This window comes from Mesoplodon bidens (genome assembly GCF_964165515.1).
Source record: "Mesoplodon bidens genome assembly, chromosome: 2".
Lineage (NCBI taxonomy): Eukaryota > Metazoa > Chordata > Mammalia > Artiodactyla > Ziphiidae > Mesoplodon > Mesoplodon bidens.
The window spans coordinates 132,153,502-132,175,264 of record NC_138177.1 but is presented as its reverse complement, the minus strand read 5'-3'; the positions used below and the strand labels follow the sequence as shown (position 1 = coordinate 132,175,264).

Here is a 21,763-nt window from a genome sequence, read left to right as displayed (position 1 = left end):
CTAAATGCTGCCTCTTAATGATGTTGCAAATTCCTGGAGGGCACTGGCTCTAGTTGACATTTCTTTTATATGTTCCCTAGGTTTTTTCTCATTGCTCTGCATGCTGGAAACTTGTAATAAATATTGTTTGAAAAAACTTTTCCTTCATTTCAGGAGTGGCAATGTGTACAATCAAAAGGTTGCTTTTTCTTAGAAGAAGATGGTGAAATCATTAGTCATCAATATAGGATGCAAATAGCTCAGAGATCCCTGGTTTATCTAACAATTAAGCCATTAAACCTGAGTCAAGCTGAAGGCAAGTTTAAATTTTCTGTATTTTTAAAAAAATATCAATTTATGCCCACTTTGAAAATACTTATGTAAGTATTTGATGGTTCTAGTTAATGAAGAAAATGATCTGCCTAAGAAACATGTGGTTACATATTGCAATACACTTAAAGAAAGTTGTTTGTACATTGACTGTGCTGTCATATTATGCAAAGAAAGTAAATTGTTTTTGTACATGTTTAAAGTATTTTTCTTTTAATTTATTTAAAAATGAGAACAAAATGTTACCTGGTTTCCTTTTGACATAGAATTAACTTTTTATCTGCTAATAAATCCTTAGCTTTTTCCATTTATCAATTTTTTAAATTAATATGCATGAGACGACTTCTATAGGAGCGTAATTTGGGACAAATATGAACTGCAGGTATTTTTGAATACCTTCAAAGTGCCATGTCATATGACTTAGATAATCCTTATTAATAATTTTCATATCCATGGTACCATTCTTTTTCTATACATCAATGCTAGATAAAAATGAATAATTTCCTAGTGTCTACAGTGGTTATTACATAATTTTTAATGAAAATTTTAGTGAAAAATGGCTATATGGGTGCTTTCCCTAGATATCCTTTTAATGTTATTGTTCTAAGTATCAACCTTTATTTTTCTTTTATTATGTTTACATATAAACATCTACTTACTAGAGGATTCTTCCCCACTTACATTACTTTTCCCTCCTAAAGTAGAGATTCTGAAAGTTTTCACTGTATATCTTGTAGTACACTTACAACATTTGGTAAATGATACTTTTAATTTTTTTTATTTTTATTTTTTATAAATTTATTTATTTTTGGCTGCATTGGGTCTTTGTTACTGCACGCGGGCTTTCTCTAGTTGTGGCGAGCGGGAGCTACTCTTTGTTGAGGTGCGTGGGCTTCTCATTGTGGTGGCTTCTCTTGTTGCCGAGCATGAGCTTTAGGTGCGCGGGCTTCATTAGATGTGGCACGTGGGCTCAGTAGCTGTGGCTCATGGGCTCTAGAGCGCAGGCTCAGTAGTTGTGGCGCCCAGGCTTAATCACTCTGCTGCATGTGGGATCTTCCTGGACCAGGGCTCGAACCCATGTCCCCTGCATTGGCAGGCGGATTCTTAACCACTGCACCACCAGGGAAGCCCTGGTAATTGATACTTCTAAATGACAATTACAGTAGTCATTTTTCAGATAAAAGTATCAAGATAGGTCTGCAAATTCAATGTAGTTGTTTATTCTCTGTATTCTTATGAAGAAGATTTTTTTTCATTTATTTATCAAATATTTATTGAAGACCTTATAAACCAAGTATCATTTTAGGTGCTTAAGATACAGATACATCAGAGTACAAAAAATACAAAATCCCTGCCCTTATGAACTTACATTCTAGTGGAGGAAATAAACAATAAATAATAAACATAATAAACAGTAAATGGCATGGTGTGTTAGAAGGTGATAAGTGCTATGGGAAAAACATAGAGGAAAAGGGGCATTGTGAATACGAGGGAATATGAGTTGCCATTGAAAGGGAGTATTAGTGTATGCTTCATTAGAGGTTGACATATGAGCAAACTTTGAAAGAGGTGTATTAATTATCAACTGCTGTGTAACAAACTACCCCAAAACTCAGTGGCTTAAAACAATTAAACATTTGTTTGCTTATGAGCAGTTCTTTTGGTCTGAGCTGGGCTTGGCTTTTCTCTGTAGGGCTTACTCATGCATCTTTGACCAGCTGCAGGTTAGCTGGTGGCTGGCTTTAACTGATCTTGGCTGGGCTTTCCTTTGTATGAGTTTCAGCTGAGACAACTTGATTCAGCGTTTTATAGTCTCTTACCCTCTAGTAAGTTAGCCTGGACTTGTTCTTATGGTATGACAGGAATCTAAGAGAGAAAGCAGAAGCACCATAGGTCTGGGCTCAAAACCAGCACGTTACTTCTGTTACATTCTGTTGTGCACAGCAAGTCAAGAGGCAAGTACAGATTTACAAGGTGGAGAAATAGATTTGATATCTTGATGGAAGAGCTACGAAGTCACATTGCAAGGGGTTGTGGATACAGAGAGGGATGGCCATTTTTGCTGTCTTCCACAGGAGGCAAGGGAGTAAGTTTTGTGGATGTAGGGCTGGTGGAAGGGGATGGGTGAAGAGTGGAGGAAGTGACAGGTAGAGGGAATCCTCTGTTCAGAGGCTCTGAGGTGAGAGTGTGCTTGGTGTTAGAAGAACAACAAGGTGGCTAGAGTCGGTATATTGAAGTAAGTAAGGAGAGAGTGTAGGGGATGAAGACAGGGAGAAACAAGGACAAAAATCAGGTAGAGTTTTGTTTTGCTTTTTGCCATAATGAGAACTTGGACTTTTACTCTGAGAGAAAAGAGGAACCCTTAGGAGGCTGCCATCAAGATTTTCTCTTCATCTTTGATTTTCAATAGTTTGAATATGTGTCTTGGGGTTTTTTGGGTTTTTTTTGTTGTTGATGCTGTTTTTGAGTTTGGGGGAGGTTTTTTGTTTGTTTGTTTGTTTGTTTATCTTTTTGGTATTTATCCTACTAAGGGCTCTCTGAGTTTCTTAGATTTATGGCTTGTCTCATTACTTTTAGATAATTTTCCATCTTTATCTCTTCTGCTCTCTCTTTTCTTCCACTTATATACCTGACATCTCATTCTCCTGTGCACCACCACTGATAAGCCAGTGCTTGCATCTCATCTCTCCTTGGAAGGGTCTGTCTTTCCTTGGATTTCAGGCTGCTTGGTTGTCCTGTGACCTCAGCTCTGACAGGTTCAAGAAATATTATGATTTTGTATTTCATGCATTTTTTCTCATTGTTAGGGTGGAAGCAACATTCTTCCAACTTTCAACTGCATTAGAGGATTTTTAAGTAGAGATGGAACATAATCTGACATATTTTTAACAAGAGCAGTCAGGTTGCTATATTGAAAACAGACTGAAGGTACAGAAAACAAGGGGTCCAGCTAGGACTCTATTGCAGAATTCTAAGAGGGCACTGGTGTTGCTTTGAACTGGGGTGTAGAGGAGATAAGAAGTAGAGATTCTGGATATATTTTGAAGGTCAAATCATAGCATTTCCTGAGGCTTTGTTATGATACGTGAGAGAAGGGAAAAGTTAAAGATGATTCCAAGATTTTGGGTTTTAGCAACTGGAAGGAATGAGTTACTCTTATCTGAGATAGAAAAGAGTATAGATATACAGGTTTTTTTTTTCAGATGTTTGGGAAAGCCAGTTTTAGACATAAAAATCCAAGTGGAAATGTCAAATAGGCAGTTGGGTATATGGGTCTAATGTTCAGAGGAAAGGTCCTAGCAGGAGATACAAATTTTGGAGTTAACAGCATATAGATGATGTCACATCTCTTCTTCCTGTGCTCCTTTACAGGTAAGCCAGTGCTTGCATCTTCTCTCTTCTTGAAAGGGTTTGTTGGTCCTTGGATTTCAGCCTACTTGGTTGCCTTGCAACCTTAGCTTTCTGATAGTTTAAGAAAAGTTATGATTTTTAGAAAGTGTGTATATAGAGAATGTTTCCAACAATTTCATTGTGTAGAGATATATGCCTTATTGCAAATGCTATGATGTTTATAAAAATGGATGTGTATTTCTAAAAAAGAAATCCAAATGGGAAAGAAACCACTACTTTTTTAAATAGGAAAGGTAAGTAGTGATTGCTTATTTTAAGATGTTTGGGTTTTTTTGTTTATAGGAAAACCATCCCCTTGGTTATCAGTTGATACTGCCTTGTATATTCTTAAGGAAAATGAGAGTCAAGCAAATCTACAGCTCATATGTTTTACTGAACTACGAAATAGAGAGGTATACATATTTATTTTCTAATGTTTAGTTAAAAATATAGTATGACCTCAAGTTTGAGGAAAATAATCATTTTTCTATATATTTTAAAACTTTTTATCTTCCCTTCCAATTAAGGTATATACAGTAATCATTTCATATTACATATGTTTTATTAATTGTGAAGGACTTTTTCTTATTTGCTGAGATTTAAAAATTGAGGATTGATTGGCCATTTTGGCTTCATAACTATAAGTTGTGTGACATTGTACTTCACTTTCCTCTTTTCTAATGCCCTGATACCCCACATGTGAATATTTTTTTGTTATACTCAATAAAAATGATTGATGCCAGTGGATTTTTTTCCCCTAAAGGCAAGCAATTCAAGGCTTTGAAAAAGTTCCTCTAGATGTTTGTCTTACTTATAGTACAATTGCAAAAAAGAAAAACTTCAAGATTACTATCCTCAGGCTTGACTCATAGGGTCCAAAAATAGATTGATCTGAAGAAATGCTTTCAAATGATTTTATATGTTGCCCATGGGGTTGTTCTGATCTTTTCTAATTATATATTTACTCAGAGGCCAAATATGTGAGGCAGATACATAAATGTGGCTATTTGTTTTATGAGGACTACAAAATACATCTGCTACACAACAACAGGAATAATACTATTCAAGGGCTTACTGCAATATCATATTTAATCTTTATATAGGCCCAACGACAGACAAACATTTCCCTGATGGAATGTTATATAAAAGTCTTTATTTTTGGCTTCCAACAGACAAGAATAGTTATAGGCAAGAAACAAATAAAATGACAGCAGTTAATGTTTTGATTAAACTCTTCTTCAAAACTGACTACAAAGTTAAATTCAAGATAAAGCATTGTCTAAAACAATAGCTTTCCCACTTTGTTTCGGTTAAAATTACTTTCTTACGAGATTACATGTATAAAAATGTTAGTACATAGCAAGCCTATAATAAAATTTGAATGAGTTTCTATTTACCTCTTTACTATAGGTCTCTGTTTATCTTTAATATGTCATATTTACAAAGGATTTTTAGTTTTAGTTTCACAATTATTTTCTTTAAGAAGAGTTTTGTGCCCATGAAAGACTTTCCATTTGCCAACCACTGTGGCAGTTCAAGTTTATATGTAGAGATAAGGGAGGTTCAAGGGATAACATATATTAGGAAACAGCAAGAACTGCTTTTCACTCCTGGATATCAGTCAACATCTGGCCAATCTAAAAGATTATGATTTCCAAAAGATGGGTTTGGTCAATCTTTAGTTTTCAAAATGGTCCTCACTTTTATTGGATTGCTTCTTTTATCAAAATAGGACATGGTCACTTTAGGATGATTATGGTTCCTCTGACTTGTGAGGGTAGAAATAGGGCCGAACCCAGAATTTGGATGAGCAACTTTGTTTTGTATATGAGTCCCCAGGATGACCTAAAATAAACCTGGGATTTGAAATGAGTTTTAGACACAATACCAGACAGAATTCCCTAGGGTTATTCTGTGCTGAAAGGCAAATGGCTACTTGCTTAGATATTATACACGACTAGGAAATGCTTAGGTTTAATATATTTGACAGAGACAATCCCTAGGTTTTATAGGAAGCCACTGGACTCCAGAAAGCACCTAGAAGGTTCATAGAGGGATGCCATTTTGCTTTTTCTTATAGAACAGGAGAATAAAATGTTTTCCTATACAAATGTCTTGGCACTCATAAATATCCTGTGATGGAAAAGAATTTTGTATAAGGTAGGTTTATCTGGGACTCTGCCTTCTTGTTTTATAGTCCATATTACATAAATAGTAGTAAAATTCCAGTGCTTTTGTCCACATAATTGTATTTTTACAAATATGGCTAATTCATACAAATAGTGAACTCTTTTAAGATATATTTAATTTTTATGTTGTGTCATAGAAATCTGAATTACAAATCATATATTTATATTTGAATCAAATTGGGCAACTATAACCCAGAAAAATTAAGATTTTTCTCTTTGCTTCCTGTTGAAATATTTGCATAACAAACATTTTTGAAGATTATTGGGAAGATTTAGAAGTTATATAACTTCTAACCTGTTACAGTTTTAGGCATTTGTTTTTAAAACATATAAAGAACTACATCTAATATTATTAGCCTTACCATTAACAAAAAGATTTTGAAGCCTATAAAACATTGATAGAACCATAATAGAATTGGTGAATATTGGTAAAAAAAGAAACTATTTCTAATGCTTTAAAAGTCATTAAGACTCATGGTGGTTGTTTGTTTGTTTTTAAAATTCTTTTGGAAAAGATGTTTGGTTGGACTGGTGAACTAGGACCTGGAATTTACTGGTTAATTCCTTCCACAACTGGCTGCAGGCTAAAGAAAGAAATAAAACCAATAACAGAAGAAGCCCAACTTGTATATAGAGATGAAACAGGGGAATTATTTCTCACAAAGGAATTTAGGTAAGTTAAGAGCTATAGAGCTATAACATCTAGACTGGATATATATCAGTAGCCTGTCTTCCATCCTTTCCTTTGGCTAGCTGCAAATCCCAACCCCAGATTCTAATCAATAGCTCAACTCATCCACTAGGCATCTGAAAGTGACCTTCTACTCATAGGTCTGGGATTGCCATTCATTTCTGGGTTCCATACATTTGGCAAGTCAACTTTAGTTGCATATCTACTGATTTCTCATCCACTAGAAATAGGTCCTGCTAGTTGCACTATTGACTTAGATAGCTATCAAATATGAAATCCAAATAGGGTAGTTCTCCCATACCATACATGTACACAGTAAGATCTGGCTGCAGGTAGAGAGGAAGAAGAAAGTAGATGGAGAAAGGAGAAAAGAAGAAGGGAACTTCTCTTTGAGTTCCTACTACATGTTGACATGCTGTGGTTGCTTTGGAAACTTGTTTATGTCATGTAATACTAGACTGAGTAAAATATATATTTGGATACATTAATTTTATCATTCACAAATATTATTTTTTATTTTATTCTTTTCCATTATGGTTTATTATAGGATATTGAATATAGTTCCCTGTGCTATACAATAGGACCTTGTTGTTTATCCATTCTATATATAATAGTTTGCATCTGCTAGTCCCAAACTCCCAATTCAACCCTCCACCACTCTCCCTCCCCCTTGACAACCATAAGTCTGTTCTCTGTGTCTGTGAATCTGTTTCTGTTTCGTAGATAAGATCATTACAAATATTGTTTAATGCCTTTATATTACTTCCTTTTGAAAGTTATCCTCATAGAAACCTTTTTCAGTCTAGTTGCCTTAGAGACAAATAATTTGCTATTTTTTGTAACTTTAGGTCAACTTTATCAGATATATTTGAAGTAATTGATTTAGATGGAAATGGTCTTCTCAGCCTTGAAGAATATAATTTTTTTGAACTGAGAACAAGTGGTGAGAAATGTGATGAAGATGCTTGGGCTGTCTGCAGAGGTAAGCACTTTTCTTTTTCTTAATGGATATGTAAAACATATATATATATACATGCACACATCCTTTCATCCTTAAGTGAAATGTCAAATTTCTCCATGGAATATTATAGCAATTAGGACAGTTTAAAAGTAGTAGCATTGTTTGTAGACCATAAAAAATTAAACATTTATTTTCCTTAAATTTGTAGTTGGTGTAGTACTCAAGTTAAAAGAAAATGTGAATTACTTAATCATAATTTCTATGTTCTTTGGAGCTTAGAATGTAAAAAACTTTGTCTTAGCTCTGATAGCAAAGGGACTGACGTGGTTGAGAGACCCAAACTACGCCCAGGAGAGGGCAGCAAAGAGCTAATAGGCTAGAGTTTTACTAAAAATTAAGAGGTTTCCAGGAAGTTGTTTATATATGTTAAGAATTCTTTTGTTTTTTGTATTTGAGTTGAATTAAGAAAGTCCAAAGCCAAAAATGCTAAGATAGGCAAAGAGAAATACTGAGAGCAAGGCGAAGTCAGTTGTCACTTGCGAGGAGTCTGGGAAGAGGGTAGAGCTTGTATATTTAAGCCAAGGACTAAAAGGTCAAAGGGGAAAGCCAGAAAGCCGCAGCCAACTATAGATCAGAGAACAAGAAGTTGAGGAGGCTAGAATGCAGTCAGGAGAGAGATTAACTCACATGTTGCTGTCACTGGGGTAGTAATGTGTCCTAATCCTCTGGTTCTTGAAATGGTCTAAGCTTGGCAGTCAGTGAGCCAGAGAGGAGTCTGATAAGTCTGTTTATCTAAACAGCAAGTAAGGTAGAAATATTATTAATATAAAGGTTTTTAAAAATACATCTCTTTTTAACTGAAAGTTTATATACTGTAATCAGTAACAAATGTATATTGATTTATAATAGTAAACTTCAATTAACAAGATTGATAACACACATAATAGAGTATTATTTTTAGGAGGATGTAATCATCCTGTAACTTTAATGATACAATATTTTGATTTTCTTTGTTCCCTTGTCATATATCAGTTGAATATATTTGTATGAGTATTTTCTGAGTTCTCTATTCCACTGATCTGTTTGTCTCATCTGTCACCAGTACCACACTGTCTTGATTACTGTAGCTTTAAAGTAAGTCTTGAAGTTGGGTATTAATAAATTTTAAAAACTTAATGGAGAATTGATCATTTTAAGTTTTAAAAGTAGATTAGTTATTGATAGTCTCTATAGCATAGTATCTAGGTACATTTTTCTTGAAAGTAATAATTTCTTTGTATTATATATCAAATATTAATTTTTTACATCTTGCTTTTCTACTTAGTAGCTCCAGCTTCCATTTTAGTGGCTACCATGTCTTTCTATGATCTAATTTAATCTACATTTACTTTTGTTCCTTACAAAAGTTATGAGTCACTTTCCAAACTCTAAACATTTTAAACTATTAATCAGTCAACCAGTTTTAAAACAGTTATGTCTCTGCCTCTTTTCTCACAGTAATGTGGGCAAAAGAGATATCTCAAATAAGAGTACCCATTTTCCTTGGGTATATTACAGATGGGAGTTGGAAAATAAGATCTTTCTTTGTTGTAGGACAATTAACAGAATGTTATCCAAAATGAGTAGCTGTTTATTATCTGTATTATAGAAACATTCAGGAATTATATATATCTAGATATTTCTTCATGAATTTATGCTTATAAACAATGTTAAAATGGGTACTTAGATTTGTCTGGGACATTCATGGACTCCAAAATGTTCCTCATTATCTAACAGTTTTTTAGGGACCAGTGGACAATTCAGTTAAAATTAAAGCAATTAAGAATATAGCAGTCTCCTTAAACCTGGCACCATCCACATTTCCCTTTTGAAACACCAGTAGTTTGGGGGGTATTACATCAAATTCATTTGGGTTTAAGTGGCATAAGAAGCATTTTAATTTTTGAAATACAGCGCTGGCTTTGGCAGCACATATACTAATTTTTGAAATATATGTCAGTATATACTTTAGATAAGCAGGCAGGTTGGAATTTACCCAGAAAAAAAAGTTTCCTCTGATTTTGGAATATATTTGCACGATTTTTGACTTCAGATCTTGTTGAAAAACTAAATCATGCACTGTGACAGTGCTTATGCTGGGTTGTGGAAAATTAGAACAGTATCTCTCAAACATGTTTTGAGTCATTCTTATTTCACTTTTGTAATGCTCACAGATTCCTAAGGCCTCCTTTAAAATAAACATTTGTGAATACTAATATATAATAGACATTTTAATAAGTGTATGAATTTTAAAATTATGTAACAAAGAAACTTTTGGTTGTTTTGACAGAGAATTTCAATACAAAGAAGAATGAACTAACAAGACAGGGCTTTATGGATCTGAATCTAATGGAAGCCAATGATGGAGAAGGAGATCCTCGTGACCTTTGGGTAACTCTACACTCAATGGGCTACAATAAAGCTCTGGAACTGACAGAGGTAAAACAATCTTGAAGTTTTGCAGTGGGTTTAATGAACATAATATTTTACCCCATGAGCATTTTCCTGACACAGGACTTTTGAATTGGGCTCTAAAATCCTTGAACTTCAATACATGAATGAATCCTGGGCACAACAGTATGTTTCTGCTAGTTTATACAAGTTCTTACCTGAAATTTAGTTACTGCCAGCATTTAAGTAATTTAGGAACAAAAGGAGTTTGAGCATATGATATGCAGGAAAGAGATTGGTAAAATAAAAAATTATATTTCTTAACTGGCGATGGCTATTTGAGTTGCTAAAATTTCATTTCTATTCAGAGACTCTTTGTCCTAATAGAATAAAGGCTCTCATATAATAAGGAGGATATGTCTGGATGAGAACTGGCATTCTGATCTTTTTACAGAGGTACTCCTTGGGTTAATATTTGTAAAACACTTGGAACAGCACTTGGCTCATAGAAAGCACTGTGTATGTATTAGCTATCATTATTATTATTTATTAACATGATAAGGTATAAAAGTTGAATAAGACAATAAACCAGAGGAATAATAAAAATTAGGCCTATTTCTTAAATTTTATATTTTTGTGTCCTTTAATAAAGTTTAGAATAAAGGATTTAATAGTTTTAGACCACACAATTAGGTAACAATACATTTGTTTATAAATTAAAAATAGTATCTCTCCTTTCTATAAATAAATCAACCTCAGAGGGTAACACTACCACCAACAAATTTTAAGTTTTGAGTGTATTGAGTCTTTGGTTTAGTTCCTAGTTTTGACATCATTTAACATTCCTCATAAATTTGTTTTCTGAGAAGTTCTCTATAATTTTTTTTGCCATTTTTATTAATAAGAGGTGAATAGTTCCAGTAACTTTTTACATCCTACTTTAACCTAACATTTAGTGAATCTCACATTTTTAAGCATGGTGCAAAATCAGCATCTAATCTGTGAGTAATATTGTGTCTGCTACACATGCTTTCACTTAACAAAGGAATTAGTTAAGAGCAAATTAAGACATTTTATAACATTTGCTGGTATCATTGACTTCTGAAGTCATAGGCAAGAAGGATTTCTGAGACAAAGATCTTTTTATTTAAATTTTATTTTTTATTGACTAGGTAATATATTCATATCATTGAATGTTCCAAAGGTAAAAAAAGAAAAAAATTTATACAGTGAAAATGTCAAAGGATGATGAGACCACCACTCAGTAGCTGAAATAAAAAGACAAAAATGAATTGATTGCTTACTACAAGGGAGAGCTATCTGGTCAGGTGTAGTTTCTCTATGCAAAGCAGAATGTTCATCTTATTTATAAAGTGTTTTGGGGAAGCATGGTTACTCAGGTGAGACTGTTGACTGGTTGGCACTCAGTGGTATATTTATTTACATGAGTCTGTCTGTGATTGCTTGACTTTCAAAAGTGAGGAGCCAACACTGGCTGACTTACAAAAGTGTGTTTATTGAAGTGAGTTGTTGCAGATCAACTGAACAGTTTTAAAACAAGTTTCTGGGGAGAGAGATCAAGATGGCAGAATAAAAGGATGTGGATCTCACCTCCTCCCACAAATACATCAAAAATACATTTACATGTGGGACAATTCTCACAGAATACCTACTGGATACTGGCAGATCTCATACAACCAAAACTACAAGAAAGATCACCACATAACTGGGTAGGATGAAAGAAAAAAACAAAAAAGGAATCAGGATGGGACCTGTACCCGTGGGAGGGAGCTGTGAAAGAGAAAAGGTTCCCTCACCCTGGGAACCCCCTTCACCAGCTGGGAGATCAGCCGGGACAGAAAGGGAGATTCAGAGGCTCAGAGGAGAGTGCAGCAATAGGCTTGCAACAGGCAGAGCAGAAAGAGACCAGCACAGATGGTCCTGGCCACCTTGCTGAACACTCCAGCCTGAGATGTGCATCTGTTGGTGTGCACAGTGACTGGGTGCTGAAACTCGGGCTTCAGTGGACAGACCTGGGAAGGGGACTGGGGTTGGCTGCATGGAGACAGCCCAAAGGGGCTGGAGTGTGGCCTGGGCCACAAATGGGGGTGTACATGGGATGAAGCCTAGGTCCACCATAGAAACCCTATTGTTAATGCATGCAAAGGGAGGGGCAGGGCCCCACACTAGCAGCCTCATTCTCCAGTGACCTCACAGCAGGCACAGCTCCACCTCCATGAACTCTGGGAGCACCAAGCTGCAGTTGCCCACGTGCAGAGGCAGAGCTGAAATCTGAGCCAATCCCCAGGGGCTGCTCAACTTCAGAAGCCGGGCTGAAATCTGAGCCTTGTCCAGAGGCTTTGCAACTTTGGTGGATGTATGCTGCCATCACCTTTGTAAGCTCAGCACCTGTGGGACATCTATGCGGATTACTGGTGCTCCCATGGCTGGGGCAGGTCTGGAGTTAGCAGCTGTGGGCTTTGCAGGCACGCACATGTGAAGGCAGGGCCAGGGTCTGCGCTGATTCCCTAGTCCCCACAGTGGGTTCAGAGGCACGACTATATGTGACTACTGTGGGTCCTGGTGCCTATGAACACAGTGCCTGAGGGACATCCGGGTTGATTGCCTGCAATCCCATGGCTGAGGTGGGGCGGAGGGCAGTGCCAACAACAGTGTACTTTGTGAGCACACAACAGGTGACACACGACACCAGAGCACACTACCTTGTGGACAGCTCCCACAGAGGAATACTCAGTGGCTCTCCCAGCAGAGGTACTTCCACCTACCCCACACCACAGCTAATTACTCCCAATGAAAATTACTTAATAAAACTAAGTAATTCGTTCTAAGAAGAACGAATAAGTTATCTGGAAGATAGAATAATGGAAATCACCCAATCAGAACAGCAGACAGAAAGATAAACAGCAAAAAAAAAAAAAAAAGAAAAGAAAGCAATATATGAGACCTATAGGATAATATAAAGCAAGCCAATCTATGCATAATAGGGATCCCAGGAGAAAAGGAAAGAGAAAAAGAGATTGAAAATGTATTTGAGGAAATTTTGCCTGAAAACTCCCCAAACCTAAAGAAAGAAACATATCCAGGTACAGGAAGCACAGAGGGTCCCAAACAGGATGAACCCAAACAGAACTATATCAAGACATATTATATAATTAAAATGGCAAACATCAAAGATAAAGAGCAGATTCTAAAGACAGCAAGATAAAAACAAAGAGTTAGTTACAAGGGAAGCCCCATAAGGCTGATTTCTCTACAGAAACATTGCAGGCCAGAAGGGAGTGGCAAGACATATTCCAAGTCCTGAAAGGGAAAAACCTGCAACCTAGGATACTCTACCCAGAAAAATTATCATTTAGAATAGAAGGAGAGATAATGAATTTTTCAGATAAGCAAAAACTAAAAGAATACAGCAATACTAAATCTATCCTAAAAGAAATATTGAATGGTCTTCTCTAAATAGAAAAGAAACAAGAATCTATAGGAAAGAGAAAATCACAGTCAAATCAGGCATTACACAGAAAAACAATTTCTTTGTGAAAGCAGTGATAACTACAATGAACAGCAAAAGCATAAACATGAAGATGTAAAAGAGGACATCAAAATAAAATATGGTGGAGAGGAGTAAGAAAATGTAGGGTTTTTTTTTTAAGAATGTGTTTGAGCCTATATGACTACCAGTCTAAAGCAAGTAGATATACTAATGGGTTAACATACTTGAAAAACAGGGTAACCACAAATCAAAAAACATATAATAGATTCACAAAAAACAAAAACAAAAGAACTCAAGCATAACATAAAAGAAAACCATCAAACCACCAAAGGAAAAACAAAAAGAGAAAGAAATGAACAAAGAAGAAATTGAAAATCTACTGGAAAACAAGGTTTAAAATGGCAGTAAATGCATATCTATCAATAATTACCCTAAATATCAATGGACTAAATGCACCAGTCAAAAGACATAGAGTGGCAGGTTGGTTAATAAAACAAGAGGCTACAATATGCTGCCTACAAGAGACCCACTTTAGGGTGAAGTACACACACAGATTGAAAGTGAGGGGATGGAAAAAGATATTTCATGCAAACTGAAATGACAAGAAAGCAGGGATAGATAGCAATACTCAGACAAAATAGACTGTAAAATAAAGGCCATAAAGAAAGATAAAGAAGGACACTATATAATGATAAAAGGATCAATACAAGAAGAGGACATAACACCCATTAACATATATGCACCCAATATAGGAGCACCTAAATACATAAAACAAATACAAACAGACATAAAGAGAGAAATTGATGGGAATACAATAATTGTAGGAGACTTTAACACCCCACTGACATCAATGGACAGATCATCCAGACAGAAAATCAATAAGGCAACAGAGATCCTAAATGATATAATAGACCAGTTAGACTTAATTGCTGTTTTCAGGACATTACATCCAAAAAACAGAATACACATTCTTTTCAAGTGCACATGGAACATTCTTTAGGATAGACTGCATACTAGGACACAAAATAAGCCTCAACAAATTTAAGAGGCCAGAAATTATTTCAAGCATCTATTCTGACCACAATGGCATGAAACTGGAAATCAACCACAGAAAGAGAAATGAGAAAAAAATGATTACATGGAGACTAAACAACATGCTACCAAAAAACCAATGTGTCAACAATGAATTAAATAAACAACTTAACCTACCACCTACCACCTTCTTAGAAAAAGAAGAACAAACAAAAATTAAGGTCAGCACAAGGAAGGAAATAATAAAGATCAGAGAGTAAATAAATAAAGTAGAGATAAAACACATTAGGAAAAATCAATAAAACGAAGAGCTGGCTTTTTGCAAGGGTAAGCAAAATCAACAAACCTCTGGCCAGGCTAACCAAGAAGAAAAGAGAGAGGACCCAAATAAAATAAGAAATGAAAAAGGAGAAATAACAGCTGATACTGCAGAAATACAAAAAACCATGAGTATACTATGAACAATTACTTTCCCAACAAATTGGACAACCAAGAAGAAATGGACAAGTTTTTAGAAGCATAAAGCCCACCAAAACTGAATCAAAAAGAAATAAGTAATTTGAACAGACCAATCACTAGAAGTGAAATAGAATCTATAAAAAAAAAAAAAAAAAAAAAAAAACACTCCCTGCAAATGAAAGTCCAGAATCAATGGCTTCACTGGGGAATTCTACCAAACATTCAAAGAAGAACTTATACCAAACCTTCTCAAACTCTTCCAAAAACTTGAAGAGGAGGGGACACTCCCAAAGTCATTCTATGAAGCCACCATCACCCTGATACCAAAACCAGACACTACCAAGAAAGAAAATTATAGGCCAATATCTTTGATGAATATAGAGGCAAAAATTCTAACAACACATAAAAAAGATCATACACTGTGATCAAACGTATTCATCCCAGGGTGACAGGGATGGCTCAACATACGCAAATCAATCAATGTGGTACACCACATCAACAAAAGCAAAGACAAAGCACATGATCATTACAATAGATGCAGAAAAAGCATTTGATAAAATTCAACATCCATTCATGATAAAAATTCTTACCAAAATGTGGTTAGAGGGAACATATCTCAACATTATAAAAGCTATTTATGACAAACCCACAGCCAACATAATATTCAATGATAAAAGCTGAAAGCCTTCCCACTAAAATCTGGAACAAGACAAGGATGCCCACTCTCACCACATCTCTTCAGCATAGTATTGGAAGTCCTAGCCACAGCAATCAGACAAGAAAATGAAATAAAAGGTACCCAAATTGGAAGGGAAGAGGTAAAATTGTCATTATATGCAGATGACATGATACTATATTTAGAAAATCCTAAAGACTCCACGCAAAAACTACTAGAACTGATAAACAAATTCAGCAAGGTATCAGGATACAAGATTAACATACAGAAATCTGTTGCATTTCTTTACACTGACAATGAAATATAAGAAAGGAAAGTGAAAAAAAATCCCTTTTAAAATCACATCAAAAAATTAAATACCTAGAAATGAACCTGACCAAGGAGGTAAAAGACTTATATGCTGAGAACTGTAAAACATTGGTAAAGGAAACTGAAGATGATTCAAAGAAATGGAAAGAGATTCCATGCTCTTGGATTGGAAGAATTAATATTGTTTAAATGGCCATACTTCCCAAAACAATCTGTAGACTTAATGAGATCCCTTTCATGACATTTTTCACAGAAATAGAACAAATAACCCTAAAATTTATATGGAATCACAAAGAACTAAAATTGCCAAAGCAATCCTGAGGAAAAAACAAAGCTGGAAGCATAATCCTCCCAGACTTCTGACAATATTACAAGGCTACAGTAATCAAAAGAGTATGGTGTTGGCACAGAAACAGACATATGGATCAATGGAACAGAATAGAAAGCCCAGAAATGAACAAACACACCTACAGACTATTAATCTTTGACAAAGGAGACAAGAATATACAATGGAGAAAAGACAGTCTCTTCAGCAAGTGGTGTTGGGAAAGCTGGACAGCTGCATGTAAATCAGTGAAGTTAGAACACTCCCTCACACCATACACAAAAATAAACTCAAATGGCTTAAAGACTTAAATATAAGACATGACACCATAAAACTCCTAGAGGAAAACATAGGCAGAACAGTCTTTGACATAAATTGAAGCAATATTTTTTTGATTAGTCTCTTAGAGTAATGGAGACAAAAGCAAAAATTAATAAATGGGACATAATTAAACTTAAAAGCTTTGCACAGCAAAGGAAGCCATAAACAAAGTGAAAAGGCAGCCAATGGACTGGGATAAAACATTTGCAAATGATGTGACCAACAGGGGATTAATCTCCAAAATATCAAACAGCTCATATAGCTCAATATCAAAAAAAAAATAAGCAATGCAATCAAAAAACAGCCAGGAGACCTAAATAGACATTTCTCCAAAGAAGATGGCCAACACACACATGAAAAGACGCTCCACATCACTTATTAGAGAAATTCAAATCAAAACTACAATGAGGTACCACCTCACACTGGTCAGAATGGCCATCATCAGAAAGTCTACAAATAATAAACACTGGAGAGCGTGTGGAGAAAAGGGACCCTCCTACACTGTTGGTGGGAATGTAAATTGGTGCCTACACTATGGAGAACAGTGTGGAGGTTCCTTAAAAAACTAAAAATAGAGTTACCATATGATCCAGCAATCCTGCTCCTGGGCACATATCCAGAGAAAACTCTAATTCAAAAAGATACATGCACCCCAGTGTTCATAACAGTGCTATTTATAATAGCCAAGACATGGAAGCAAACCTAAAAATCCATCAACAGAGGAATGAATGAAGAAGATGTGGTATATACATAGATACACACAATGGAATACACACACACACACACACACACACACAATGGAATACTACTCAGCCATAAAAAAGAATGAAATAATGCCATTTGCAGCAACGTGGATGGATATATAGATTATCATAGTAAGTGTAGTAAGTCAGACAGAGAAAGAAAAATACTATATGATATCACTTATATGTGGAATCTAAAATATGATGCAAATGAACTTATTTACAAAACAGAAACAGACTCACAGACATAGAACAAAAACTTATGGTTACCAAAGGGGAAAGGGGGTAGGGATAACTTATTAGGAGTTTGGGATTAGCAAACTACTATATATATAAAATAGATAAACCACTGCATATAAAATAGATAAAAAATAAATAAAATTTAAAAAAATAAAATAGATAAACAGCAAGGTCCTACTGTATAGAACAAAGAATTCTATTCAATATCTTGTAATAAACTATAATGGAAAAGAATATGAAAAAATATATATGTATATAATATATATGTACATATCTGTGTGTTTATATATATACATACATATATAACTGAATCACTTTGCTGTACACCAGAAACTAGCACAACATTGTAAATTAACTATTTTACTTATAAAAATTAAATATATATTAAAGAAAAAAAAGGTTCTGATGACTGCTCATTACCATCACGACAGAATAATCAGTGTTTTCATAAGTTTTTGGACACTTTTTTATTCCCAGTCTTTCCTTTTGATTTTCATCCAGCTAAGGCTGCAGAAAAAACCATCAAAGATTCACTCAACCACTGATGTTGATTCTCTTTGAAGAGGTTTCCTCTGTGGAGATCTAATTTTCAGTTTGTGCATGTATCATGATTTCATCCTGTTTTTGCCTTTAAGTCATCTGTTGGGAAAGTAACTTTTTAAGTTACTGAAGCATTTTAAGATTCTGGACAACAGTTAAACTCTGAGACAAGTACAACTAGAAGTATTATAAGAAAGGACTGAAGGGCACTCCAGAATCATGACCCCAGAGTTTCCAGACTTGGCCAAGAAAAGTCCCAAGGACTCCTTAAGTCTATTTTTTATAGCCTTTTGTAGTTTTAGTTGGTTTTACTTCTAGTGTTAATCCAGGTACAACCTGAAGTATTAGCATTAGTGCAGACTCCTCCCTGATTGTTCAAAAGAAAGTTGAGGCTTTTTTATTATCTATACCTGTTTGTGTTAAAGAATTTAACAGAACTGGCTTGTTGTGCCCCCAGGGCTTAGGCTATATTAATTACTGTGTCAACCAAAATGAAGGAGCAATGTTTTGGTGATCATGTGGAGTGGCATAACTGCTGTGAATTGGCTTACTATCTTCAGGAGTCTTTTGCAGAAAGAGTTTTATTCTTTTGGGGTGTATGTCAGGAAATATAACCCACTGAGGGTATTGGAGAGTCATGCCCTTGGAATGACCTAACTAATAGCTGTACAAAATAACTTACCTTCGTTCTGGGTTGGCATTAAATAGTCTGATTTCCACATAGAAGCTGCACATGTCATGTAATCATCCTTTGTGGGATTGTAGGTATATTGTTTCTTGGTGCTGTGACTAATAATAAATATTGCATTTTTATTTCTCATAGTTCAAACATATTTTCCTTAAAGCCTAGACTTAGGAAAGTCAGTATTACTAATAAGGAGAACATGATAGGCTAAGTCAGACATATATACCCTTAAATCAGTAAAGAGGAAAGCTATGTATAAACAAGAGTGTTCAAAGAAGACTGTAACCTATAGAAGAATCTTGCTCCAGTGGTCTCGAGAGGAAGCTTCTTACTTCATATGGTCATGTGCTTAGTGAAAGGTTTCTGGGTTAGCAGTTAATTCTGTGTACTGCTGGCTTCTGGAGGTTCTCTGGAAAACCTCACTTTAGGATCTTTAAAGGATGTATCTTTCTAATTCTGTTAAGGCCCTTATCGTTTTCCCAGAGATTTGGGAATGATAAAGACAAAAATGTTTTTGAGTAAGGAGCAAAGCAAAGCCTTACATAATCCAAATTTATGAATAATTGTTCCAGTTAAATGTGTCCCTTGTCATGGGATCAGTAATTTGGAATGTCCTAGGCAGTCATGGTTGTGACCTTTCAACAGGGAAATATTTTGATCCATTCTGAAAAGAAATGTGCTATTATTAGTACAACATATTCAGAAACCATGGCAGGAGAGGCAACTGTATAAATTCAATTTGGACATGCCCAGAGTCTTTTAGAGCATAGTCTCAGTTCATGTCCCTCAATTTTTTTAAGTTAATTTAGTTACAAATAAAGCATGGACCGACTTTATCCTTCATCATCCTCGGAAGGTTTTTTCCTTAGTGTTTGATATTATAGCCAGTTTGTCCCTGTTGGAATGAATTGTTTCACAGAGGATTTTATCCTTTATTTTTGTAGTCCAGGTGGCTATTTTGGTTTTGTCAGATCTTAATCCTTGTGGTTCTTATAACCTGATTGTACCCATTGTTTCTTTTCAGAATTTGGGAGGCCAAAATTTGTATATCTACAATGGAATCCTTGAACTTTTCCATGGATTTTATTTTATTATTCTTACAATGCTTTTACATAAGGACTTTAGTCAGAGTGGTCTGTTTAATATAATGGTCTGTTAAAAGTATTTGTATAGTACTTCTAAAGTATTTCTGTGGTATCTATAGTATAGATATTAGCTTCTATAGAACTTCTTTTACTGTCTCTTCCTTTATGATAGCAATTATTTTAGGTATCAAATAATGTATTTGTTGTTCATTTTTAAAGAGTACTTGAGAAAGCGCAAAAAAAACCTTGTTTTTTTCCTATAACATTTTTTAAAAGTCAATTATTCTAAAAGCATACTAGCTGTTAGCTTATATGTATTTTACTCTCTTCTTCTAGTGATTTGATATGCCTTAGAGAGAGCCATAATTTAATCATTTGAGCTAAGCTATTTCATGGTAAGGAAATAGATTTTACAAAAGAGACTAGGCTACTTATTATATGTCAAGCCTGGTATTGTCCTTTTTATTTTTTTAATATAACCCCATCAACAAACAATATTAAGTCAGGATTTGGTATTGAAGCATCCAAAATTTTTTTATGGGCATGGATACTTCTTGATTTACAGACTCATAATGAGGAGATTCTCCTCATTCAGTAAGGGTTATAGAGTTGTTGGATTGAAAGTATTAAATCAGCAGATGGTAATACAGGGAGAAAGTAATAATTCATAATTAATTAATTGGTATAAAAATATTGAATGCTTCCATTAATGATAGGGATATACACATGTGATAACATTTTATTTAAAGAATTCATACAAAATCTGAAGGTATTTGGACTCATTTAGTTTTGACTGATACCTGTAAGTACTCTGAGACAATGATCCTCTTCAATTAAGGTATTGGCTTTGATAGGCAATAGTTCTTTGATGTGTGCTATGTTACTGAGTTAATATACCTAGAGCATGACCTAACATTTTCATGTTTGTAAAAAAAAAAAAAGTTTTATGATAATTTAGGAAGAATCCATTTAAAATCTTATGAGCTGTGTTCTAATTGGTTTGAATATGTCTGTAGAGTCTTTTGCCCATAAGGATTCAGGAACCGTTTTTTTTGGCAATTTCTTGAGTCATATATTATGTAAGTAATCTAACGTCTAAATGAGCTATATTTTGATCCCACCTATTAAATTAGTAGGTATTGTGTCACAAAGACCAACCGAAGTATCAGTTACAGGTTAGGATTTAGGAAAGGGCTTAGGTTTGTTTGAAATCTCATTAATTGAATGGTTTTAGTAAACCAAAGTTTCTTTTAAGCATTCTATAAGTTACTATATACTCTCAGTTTGTCTTATTATTTTCCTCTACAATCAGGCACAGCCAGTCACTTTTACTTTATTTTTTCTTATTAAACCCCCTAATTCAGTTTTAGAATTATAGGTTATCCACTCGCTCTATCAACTTATAAAGGCAGATCCTCTTTCAAAGAGCAGCATAACTTCTTTATTGTTCCTTCTGCAAGAGCATTGCCCCTATGTCACCATAACAATAATTTGTTCTTTATTGGACGTTGATAAGCAAAACGTATGCCTAGTTTTTTTCCTTTTTTTCCTTCTCTTCTTTTTGTTTGTTTGTTTTTTTGTTTTTTTGCGGTACACGGGCCTCTCACTGTTGTGGCCTCTCCCGTTGTGGAGCACAGGCTCCGGACGCGCAGGCTCAGCAGCCATGGCTCACGGACCCAGCCGCTCCGCGGCATGTGGGATCCTCCCGGACCGGGGCACGAACCCGTGTCCCCTGCATCGGCAGGTGGACTCTCAACCACTGTGCCACCAGGGAAGCCCCCTTCTCTTCTTTTTTAAAAAAGAATTTCATGGTATAAATTCCTTTTGGATTCAGAACTGGGAAAAAGTTCCTTCTTTTTTTAGATAT

At 35.1% G+C, this 21,763-nt stretch overlaps 1 protein-coding gene across 3 annotated transcripts in view; it reads left to right on the top strand.

The window, feature by feature from the left end:
* The window catches only part of EFCAB7 (EF-hand calcium binding domain 7), a gene marked incomplete at its 3' end in the record, with an annotated part of 49,712 nt that overhangs the window by 22,356 nt on the left and 5,593 nt on the right, over positions 1-21,763 (top strand). For all 3 annotated transcript variants that reach the window (XM_081224947.1, XM_081224945.1, XM_081224946.1), the window contains exons 7-11: positions 154-295; positions 4,003-4,112; positions 6,404-6,561; positions 7,428-7,561; positions 9,870-10,018. In XM_081224947.1, the coding sequence (XP_081081073.1) occupies positions 154-295; positions 4,003-4,112; positions 6,404-6,561; positions 7,428-7,561; positions 9,870-10,018 (693 nt within the window). The remainder of the gene's footprint in view (positions 1-153; positions 296-4,002; positions 4,113-6,403; positions 6,562-7,427; positions 7,562-9,869; positions 10,019-21,763) is intronic.